The sequence below is a fragment of the Psammomys obesus genome, unplaced genomic scaffold, assembly GCF_907164565.1.
Source record: "Psammomys obesus unplaced genomic scaffold, mPsaObe1.curated_primary_1811, whole genome shotgun sequence".
NCBI lineage: Eukaryota > Metazoa > Chordata > Mammalia > Rodentia > Muridae > Psammomys > Psammomys obesus.
Window position 1 is genome coordinate 1 of NW_026587145.1, and position 11,171 is coordinate 11,171.

Below are 11,171 nucleotides of genomic sequence, written 5' to 3' on the forward strand. Positions count from 1 at the left end.
TTTACACAAATCCTAGTGATCTGAGCACAGGTGTGCTAGTGTGGTAAGCAACTGGAGGACTGAGACATTTCCTTACCCTGTGAATATTTTTAATTATTGACTTTACATACACTATTTCTAGGTAAGTCTGGGATATGCAGACTCATTATTATGTTGTATTTTAGAGTATGAAAGAAGTTGGACTCAGTACTCAAATGTGGCTACTATGTATCATGTGAAACGAGCCACAGCTATTGAGGAAAAAACAAAATTTATATTCATATATATATATAACATATTATTTATAATATACATAATATTACTAATATATGTATTATTATATATATACATATGTGCAATATATAATTATACATTAAATATAATACCTAAATATTATGTATATATACACATACATAATATGTATTTTGTGTATTCATGTATTCTAAGCAACTTATCCATCAATATAAAGCCAGTCTGTCATTGTCTTGGTCTGTGTCGATATATACAAGAGCAAACCAAACAGTATGAGCAGAGACATACTATAGCAGGATATGACTGTCCGATATTAAATACACACCACTGTACTCAGCAAAATCAAACAGACTAATAGTAGAAATAGATACACAGGAACTCTTGAAGTCTCCCAGTTTTCCCTACGTTATTCTCTTTAGGAACTAGTTACATACCTACCCTCCCTAAGTGTAATTTTCTACAACATAAGGACCATATAGATTAAGTCTATGAGCACAGGAAATAACAATTAGTACTAAAATGGTACATATCTGGTTCAACTTGTTTTGGACTGTGAAATTTACTCAGTGTAAGTGATCCAGTTCATGTCATTGTGCTGCGCAAGCTCTAGCATCGTCTTCAGTTGTATTTGTACAATGGCAAGCTTCCTTCTGTCTACACTGCCCTGAAAATGCCAATCATCAAAGCAATGTACAGGGATAGGATAAATCACATATTTTAGCTCCATCAAATGTATTAAATTATTCATGATATTCACAAGGATAGGCATTGTGATGGGGTTAGTAGCAAAGCCCAGAATACGGAGATGGGTGCATCTAATTAAGGCAGGGATTAGAACATAGATTGAAGAATCACTTATAAAGCAATTATTTAGCTCTAGTATCTGAAGAGTACCAGAGAGATTTACCAGAAGAGTGCAAATGGGCTCCAAATCATTTCAATACATTGTGTTGTTACTAAGATTCAAGAACCTTAGGTGGGTGGCTTGAGGATGCTGAGACAGAAATTGGTAGTCTCTGGACGAGAGATTACAGAATGGCAGATACAAGGAATCCAAGCCAGGTGGTATGAATCTGTAGGGATGAAAAACAAAAACAAAAACAAAAAAACTTCTGAAGAATGAAAACTGAATGAGGAAAACTATACCTTTATATCTAGAAGAAACTACTTTTCATATGTATGATACTTGAGTATCAATGTGTCAGTGTGTGCTTTAATTCACTTAATAGTTTTGTGACTCTGAGAAAGTTAGTTTTGTTTTCTTTTTCCTACTGTTTTTGAGAGAGAATATTACTATATAGCTCAGGCTGTCCTGGAACTATGTAGACCAGGCTAGTCTTAAACTCACAGAATCTACCTGCCCTTGCCACCTGAGTGCTGAGATTAAAAGTGCATCCCACCACACCCAGCTGACAGTTTCGTTTTCAATACTGAAATACAATGTATTTTCTTCTTAAGAATGTGTACAATATATTAGCATAGATGATTCTAAGAAATATTAAGAGAAAACATTAACCCAATTAACACTTTTAATATTATCCACTGTAGATTTTAGTTCAACTTCTTAGTGGAGAGGAATAACAAAGATCAGGCAACTGAGAATTCCCTTTAGACATTCCCCAAATAACAACCTCTACTATCATGGACTGTATCTTGGAGAGCATAGATTATCAAAATTATCTGAGATTATGAGCTATGGATATCTATAATCAGGTGCTTCAGTGCTATAGCAAAAATGTTTTCCCCTATCTCAGTTCTCCTCCTCCTGATATCTGCAGGGATAGAAGTTTTCACCCTTGTATTTCTGTATTTACTATAGTATCTGTATATTTCTGGCTGCTTATTTTGTGTACTCCTGTCTTTCTTCAGTTTCAAATTCCCAGAAGTGATGAAATGGAATGCATAAAACTTGTGAGGAGGTTAGGAATACCCAAGAAGTTTTTAGCTCCTGTCCCAATAAGCTACTGAGAAAAGCCAGGGACCTACTGCAAACTATTACCTGAGCACTTTGTCCAGGTGATTTTTAAGGTAGAATGAAGCCAAGTTGAGTTCTTTGAGGTTTTCCATTCCATACAAGTGACTGAGGAAATTTTTGAAGACATTCCCACTCAGAGATCGAAAAGAGACTTTAAACAGACTAAGGCTTTGTAGGTGGGCCATCTGAGACAGGATACTGTTGCTATCACTCAGCAAGCCCTTATCAACAGAAAACTGTTCAACACACTTGAGATCAAAAAATTTCAGGGAACATTTGTAGTTATGCAATTTATCAACACGTAAATCTCGACAGCACACATGCAAAGACCCTGAACTCTCCTCAGCTTTACTCATAAGCAAATCCAAAAATTCCTTTTGCACAAAGAAGCCAGCGAGGAAAAGGTCCACTAGTAATTCCACAGGCCTCAGTGACTGAGACTCAATCCCTGAATTTCCTAAACGAAAATGTCCTTCTATTTTAATGATAGAGTGGTCAGAATAAGAACAAGAATGAAAACAGAAAGGTGATTTGGAGCTGATTTCAGGGCATGTGATCCTAAAGTAGGTGACTTGTCTCAAATCTAGGATCCTCAATTTAGGTCTCCTGTAGGGAAAAGAACAGAGAAAATATACGAGAAATAGCAAATGATAATTAAACCCAGTAGGATCAATGATGACATATAAGAACAAATCCAGTCTCAGCAGTACTGCCGGATCCTCTTTCTCTGTGGCCTGGTAAGGCTGCATTGTCAGGTACATGTGACCAAAAACAGGCAACTGAGTTCATGACAGAGGCAACTCCTGCTCCCCTTACTCTGGCTCCAGCATGAAGATTGAGCTGCCAATTGTCCATAGGGGGAAGAGGGAGGGAGGGAAAGTGGGACTGGGAGTTGTTGAAGGAGGGGTCTTCAATTAGGATAAATAAGAATTGTTAAAAAAAATCATGAGTGAGATTCCCAGAAGGAGAAAGATACACATGGTGTATACTCACTTACATAGACCTATAAGATATAATAAACATAAAGAAATCTATACACCTAAAGAAGATAAACAAGAGAGAGGACCCAGGGAAAGATGATCTGTCCTCATTTAGAAAGACAAATGGGATGGGTAGTAGATGTAGGAGAAAACAAGTAACAGGACAGAAGCCTACCACAGAAGGCCTCTGAAAGACTCTACCTAGCCGTGTATCAAAGCAGATGCTAAGACTCATAACCAAACCTTCAGCAGAGTGCAGGGGATCATATGAAAGAAGGTGGAGTTATTATGACCTGGAGAGGATAGGAACTCCACAGGGACCAAATATATCTGGGCACAAGGGTTTTATATGAGACTTTTTTTCCAACCAAGGACCATGTATGGATATAACCTAGAACCTCTGCTCAGATATAGACATTGGTAGATCAGTCTCCAAGTGTGTACCCTAATAAGCGGAACAGGGACTATTTCTCACATGAACTTAATAATGGGCTCTTTGAGCTCCACAGCCCCCATGGGAGAAGCAGCCCTGCTAGGCCACAGAGGTGGACTTTGCAGCCAGTCTTGATGATACCTGATAAAACAGGGTCAGATGAAAGGGGAGGAGGTTCTCCCTTATCAGTGGACTTTGAAAGGTTCAGGGAGGAGATGAGGGAGGGAGGTTTGGATTGGGAGGGAATGAGGGAGCAGGATACAGCTGGAATTAAAGTTAATAAAATGTAACTAATAAAACACAAATGAGAACAGATAAAAGTGAAAAAAAATTTAATAAATGCAAATTTAAAATAAAATAGAACAAATCTTTTTAGCCACAGCTGGCGTGTCTTATAATAACTTCCAATAAATCTTTCCCATGAAAATTGAAATTTTTCCCCATCCTTTTATACTCTAAATTGTCTCGTCTTAAAGCTCCTGTTTTTCTTTTAAGTAATAACATCTGTTACATAAACCCATCAACAGTACCTCCCCAATAACATAGATTTCACAATACAATGTGTTGGGCCAACAGGCTCTCACATAAATCTTCAGCATTCAGTAGTTACTACTTCTGGAAAGAGTAATAGGCCATGGCATAACCTCCTGAATCTTACCATGTCTCTACTATACAACCTTACCTAGGAGAGGAGTTCTGTGCAGGACATACTGGAAGATTCTCAATCATGGATTTCAGGAGTTCATGGTGAGCCTCCTGAATACTTAGTGATCCAATATGGAGACAGTAAAAGGGCCAAATTTTAACCATTGCACTCAATATACTCTTATGCCCACCCTTGAAGGCAGCAATGAACAATGGAACAAAAAGCTCTCTTGGAATGTCCTCCAGAGCTTGGATTGCTGCAGACTCATTGCTCAGCAGACTCTGCACAGCAAGATCCAACAGTTTATTCAGGACCGCTGCATCCATCGTTGTGAGCCTGTATCAGGAGGAGAAACATTTAGAAGTTCTGGGAAAACACAGTTTCTTCTTTGCAAAATTAATAGCATGAATAATTAGATAGGTTATAAAACAGTGAATAAGAAAAATGAAGGAAAGTTCCAAGCAAAAATATTAAACCATGAGAAAACAAAAAATTTCTTGTTTATCACCTACCTAGTATGGTATGCTGCTGTAATGTCATATACTGTACTGTAATATCATATGTAATCCAGTATACATTACAGAATTGTCCTTGGATAAAATAACTTGATGATTAAGATAAAATTATCATAGTTAAGAACAAAGAAGCAGTACGTTTTCTTGAGGCTTCCAGGTTTTCAATCTCAGGGAGACAGCATTCAAGCAGTCGCAAAAATTATGCTCCGTGGTCTAAAATGATATTCTTCAGTTATAGCTTAAGGTGCAAGAGAGTTTAATTACTTCCTACCTGTGATGAACTTACTTTTGTGTGAAGCAAAAGTCAAAACAGTCTGGAAACAAAGAGACTGTGCACTATCAAGAAGCAAAGGGACTAATCTCACACACAGTTACAAAAGTTAGGAAATGTATTCAAGAATTTGCTGTTTGTGCTATGTTACAAGGTCACCATGTTCCGAAGAATATCTCTGAATATTCCAATATTTTGGTTCAAATTTCAGTTGTGGATGTGCCTCATATGACTGAGTAAGGACTCCAGGTTCTATTGTAAGGACTGTGGAGCAATTCTATTCAAATTTGACATTTTCCTGAAAAACCTCACATTAATAAAAATTGTCAGTTCTCCTTAAGCTGATACATAAATTGGATGCAATTTCAAAAATACCTACAAACCTTTCACTAGGTTTGACAGCATGATGGTAAAGTTCATATATGAAAGAATACCCAAGGATAGCTAAGATGGAAGACACTTGAGAAGAAACTTCTGATATCATACTAAGAAAAGAAAAACTTTCCAGAAAACTTCTGTAAATACACTATCTCATCACTGCTACAGAAACAGATAAATAACCCAATAAAATAGGTTACAGAACCTCCAAATAGAAATCAGTTAATACCAATGGGCATTAGTTCTTAATAAAGGTGGTGGGCTGAAGAGTTGGCTCTGCAGTTAAGAGCACTGGGATCTTCCAGAGGGCATGGCTTCAGTTCCCAATCCTTTTAAACCACCTATAACTTCAGTTCCAGGTGATGGGCTGCTGCCTTCTGGCTCCTATGGGAATTGCACAGAAACATGCTAAAAAGAACTGCAGGCAGGCAAAATCACACATATAAAAATGATTAAAATAAATAAAGGTGGCATGGGCAAAGGACTAGACGAAAGAAAGACATGCAACGTACAGAGTGAGACTTTTAGAGAAAAAGCATCTTCAAGCATCTTCAAGCTCCTTGAAACATGCCATGTATAGAGTAACTGAAAATTTTACTTAGATTTAAGCAAAAAGTTGAATCATACAGATTCTTAAAGAACACGTGAGAGGTATTCGTTAAGCTTAAGGGATTTCTGCCTGTCACTGAAATTCTAGGAAAGGAATGAATGAATGAAAGGAAGCAATGAGCAAACTGACCAAATGAAAATCAAAGGATTTAAAAATATTAAATATAAGTATTTCAAAGGAAAGCCTACAGACTAAAAGGAGGTAGTAATTACACATCTCAGAGAAGTAGAAACTATGCTTCTTGTGTAGAGAACTCAAAAAGCAAGGAAAGAAAGCAAAAAAATTGTATGAAAATGAAGGTTACACAAATATGTTAAGAAGAGATTGCAGTCAAATAATAAATGCCAAAGTTTAATGACAATTAGATGTGCATAGTATATTAAAATAGTTCCCAGTTTTGATCCAGTCTCTGGTAACATAAGCAAAATTAGTATGTGACTGTGTTCTGTTATTGAAGCTGTGAGAAATAAAAATTTACATATCCTATAAAGAACTTCTACAAAAACAGCTATTTATGCCCAAGGATATTCAGTGAAGCAACAAAACTTCTAAGTATAAACAACTAAAAACCACACATAGATAGAATAAAAATGATCTGCTATAGTCATACAAATGTGCCTGATGCAAGTGTGAAAATAAACAATGAAAATCTCCTAAGAAATGTCAGGGAGGCAAATGTCATGAAATGCTGGTAACTTGGAACACCCAGTCCTAAATAAGATATCTCCATCAAATCTTTACCCTCAGGTTTCAGGGAACTCTCCAGAAGAGGTTGCAGAAAGATGGTAAGAGCCCTGGGGATGAAGACACTAAAGAAATAAGGCTTTCTAGACACACCAGGACTGAAGCCCTTATAAACTCACAGAGACTGTGGCAGGGGTGACACAAGAGGACACAACCTCTGATTCCTAAACCAGAAGCTATTCCTAGCTGATAACTACTCACAAAGAACAAAAGTGTTTGTTTCTCCAAGTGTCTCACTTGCCTCTATAAACCAGATTCAAGGTGAGGCCCTATGCCAAGCAGTGAACTGCCAACACAAAATGTATTCGGTGGTATTTTTGAAGTTTTTGTTTTATTTATTTATTTATTTATTTATTTATTTATTTATTTATTTATTTATTTATGTAAAATAATGCTTTGTCTGAGCCATAAAAATTTTTCATGCCTTTTCCTTATATAGTATGTTTTCAGTTTTTGTATTCATGGATTTCTCTCTGGTAAATGTGTGTGTGTCTCTGCATTTATCTCTTTTCTTTGTGCTTTTTCCGTTTTTCTTTGTTTCTGTTTGTACTGTCATATGCTGGTCAGTATTTATTCTTAGTTTATATTTCCTATTAATCTTTTAGACAACTGATTGTTTTCTCATGAGAGAAACATAAGATATGTATTTGGGTGGATGGGAATGTGGGAGGATCTGAAAGGAGTTGGAAAATGGGAAAATACGGTAAGAATAATTGTATAAAAACTCTATTCTCAGTGAAAGAAGAAATGCTGTTAGCCCTTGCCTGCCAAGTCCAGGAAACAACTCTCACTGCTTCTCCCAGAGATCTGCTGGCAGTGTGATTATCTTCAGTGAGGTGTCACCCAGAAACTGATGGAAACTGAGGGAAACTGATGGAAACTGATGAAGGGACCCATAGCCAAATATTAGGAAGAGCTTGGAAGAATCCTGTGGAAGATGGGGAGGAAGGATTGGAGGAGCAAAAAGGGTCAAGGAAACCACAAGAAATCCTACAGAGTCAACTAACCTGGGCCCATAGGGGCTCACAGATACTGAACCAACAACCAAAGGGAATGCATAGGATGGACTTAGGCTACATACACATATGTAACCCATGGCAGCTTGGCCATCATGTGAGACCTCTAACAGCAGGCACAGGGCTTCCTCTGACTACACTGCCTGCCTATGGGTCCCTTGCCCCAACATGATGACCTTGTCTAGTCTCACACTCAGATCTTTTGCCACCTGATATGCCCAAGTAGGCTCAAACCCATGGGAAGTCTCCTCTTTTCCTAAGAGAACAGGAGAGAAAATGGGGTAGGGGGTGAGAGAGACGAACTGGGAGCAGGGTTGGGGGAAGCTGAAATTAGGATAGAAAGTAAATAAATAAATTAATAAAATATTGTGTTACATGAAAAATTAAAATGTGCATCCTATGCTATCTCTACTGTAAGAAGGCAGTGTCAGAAAACATGTTATATTTCCTTTGTGAAAATGAATGTAAGTGATATTAGAGAAGTAAGTAAAAAGCATATGTTATCCCTACAATGAATGATGGCAAAAAAGGGGGAGAATGAGAACAGGGGAACAAATGAATTATATTATGCTATCTTATATTGTATTATACTATATTATGTTGTATTATATCATATTGGATTATCTGATTAATAGTAATGCTTCTCATACTCAAAAGAGAAACACAGTTGGACTTGTAGAGCAGCAGCCCTGCATCTTGTGGGGACTTCATGTCTGCTGTCAGCTGTCATCTGTTAGCCATTGCTGAAACAAGATGGTGAACATACCCCCACAACAAAATGAGCAGAGGGAGCTATGAACACCGTTAGAGCAGGCATTTTTGTCACATAGTTTCAACACAGTCATAATAAAACAGGAAAGTCTAAGGTAAAATGACCTTAGTGCAGGCAGCAGATCCCGGGTAATGAAGGGGCCATTGCTCAGAGGTCATATTTCTTGTGTGTTAGTGAGCAAAGTCCACCAGCTCATGACACCTGAGGACACCAGTGATCCCATGCATGAGGTGGAGCAGTTCTACATTCCTTCCTTCCTTCCTTCCTTCCTTCCTTCCTTCCTTCCTTCCTTCCGCTCTCTCTTTCATTCTTCCTTTTTTTCCTTCTTTCTTTCTGTCTGTCTGTTCTTCTTTCCTTATTTCTTTCTTGGTTTGAGACTAAGTCCTCTAAAGATGGTTATCCACTATGATAAATGTAAACTTTAAGACATACACATCCAAAATGAATTATGTATCCTGACACAAAAAATTAAAAAAAAATACAAAAAAGGCAAATAAACATATCTCTGCAAATGCCATGTCAATAATTGCTGTGGTGTTTAAAATGCTGAACAAGCAGTTTTAAAATGTCCTTGAGGGATCTGGAGAGATGACTCAACAGTAAAGAGCACTGGCTGCTCTTCCAGAGGAGGGATTTGGGTTCAATTCCCAGCCTCCATGTGCCAGTTAACAAATGTCTGTAACTCTAATTCCATGGAGATCCAACACCCTCACACAAGCATACATGTAGTTGAAACTCTAATTCACATAGAATTAAATATATTATTGAACAGAGAGTATACTTGAAAAGAAGGTCAAGAACTTCCATGTATATGAATGAAGTGAGGAAATCAACTCAGAATACATATACAGAGGTCACAACATGGATAAAAATTAAAAAAATAGAAAATTTAAAAAAAGAAAATTAAAAAAATAGAAAAAAATTAAAAAAAAGAAAATCAAAAAATTAAAAAATAGAAAATTAAAAAAGTAGAAATTCAGAAAATTAAATCAAAAATCATAGAAAGTGTGATAATAACCTAATCAAAATAAAGAACACTGATTTTTGAAGAAAAGCTGAAGGAAATTTTACATTTATACCACAAGGAAAGAAAAAGGAAATCTTGAGCACTAATTTCTGAAGTATGAACACAAGAAAAAATACATCTATAGGCAGAAAAATGAGGTGAAATAAAAACTCAAGGTGTAGGAAACAGAGTCACTGAAATTACACCAGAAAGTTTTCTGACTCTAACGAAAGAAATTAACTTTAAGCTCAAGAGGCATTTAGACACCAAAACAGAAATGACAAGAAAATAACTTTTCTAATATGTATTAGAAATGAATATATAATGATAGAAAACCATGGTTAGAATACTAAGACTAAAGAAAAAAAAAGACAAGACATTAAAAACTGAAAAGAAGCATCCATGATACTTAAAAATGATGAGCAATGAGAATAATGTCTGACTTTTTGGTAGAAACATGAAAAAGTGCAAGGGATGTATTTTAAGCATTAAATAAATGTCAAATGAGATTATAATCTCATAAACCAATGAGGAAATAAAGATTTTCTCAGATAAGCCCAAAGTATATCAATCCATTGATACCAACCCATCATATAAGAAAAATATTTAAAGGAAACCTGCATGCAAAGGAATATTAATTATATGGAAACATAAAATAATCATTTTTATGACAGCGAAGAAAAACATCATATGCTTAGTCCAATGAGGGGAGAATAAAAATTAATATTTCAATAAGCGAATCAATCAAAAAAGTCCTACAATGAAAAACATACTTCCAATAAAAAAATCCTAGTTATAGTGGCTCTACCTATTGAATTTACAGAGACAAACTACTTGCTGGTTTAAAGATAAGACTTGATGTTTGGTACCTGGAGAAAATGAATCTATTGTTCAAATTTAAAGAAGAACTGAGAAGGAAAGGGCTGAAGTTGATGTACCAAGATACTGGAAGCAGGAAACAACCAGAACTAGCTATGCTCAGATATGATAAAGTACATTTCAAGCCAAAAAAAATTATTCAGGAAACAGACAACTAATAAATAATTAATAGTGGGAACATCCCACCAACATACTATCATGAATATAAATATGTAACCAAGGAATGTTTGGTGTGCACAATATCATCAAAAAAACACTCCTATCGCTATTCAGTGGGTAATGACAATACTCAACCATTGCCAATAGATAAAAAATCCAAACATAAAAGTTGACAGGTTACTGCAGACACCATTCACTAGAGATCAAATAGACTTAAACATTACACCAGTTAATTTTAGTCAAATGAAAACAAGGTAGGGTCCTATGAGAAGAAGAAACTTTAACTCAAGAATTGCCTCCATCATATTCATCATATTGGCAAGATTTTCGTCATATAGACGAGATTTGGGGGCATATTTTGTTGCATCTCTGATGGAGATGCCAGCCTGGGCAGGTAGTCTGGGCTGTGTAAAAAGCCAGCTGTGCAAACCAGAAGAAACAGGCCAGTAAGTATCGTTTCTTTATGATTTTTACATACAGGTTCCTACCTCGATTTCTGCCCCCATTTCCCTGGATGATGAACTTATAAGGTGGAAGATAAAATAAACCCTTTCCT

The 11,171-nt window shown here is 36.4% G+C and overlaps 1 protein-coding gene across 1 annotated transcript; it reads right to left on the minus strand.

The window, feature by feature from the left end:
* Positions 1-790: 790 nt before the first annotated feature.
* LOC129673213 (melanoma antigen preferentially expressed in tumors-like) lies at positions 791-4,591 on the minus strand. The gene is given in 3 exon segments (XM_055602912.1): positions 791-1,304; positions 2,231-2,812; positions 4,302-4,591. Coding segments are annotated over 3 exon segments (1,386 nt in total).
* Between the last annotated feature and the right edge of the window lie 6,580 nt (positions 4,592-11,171).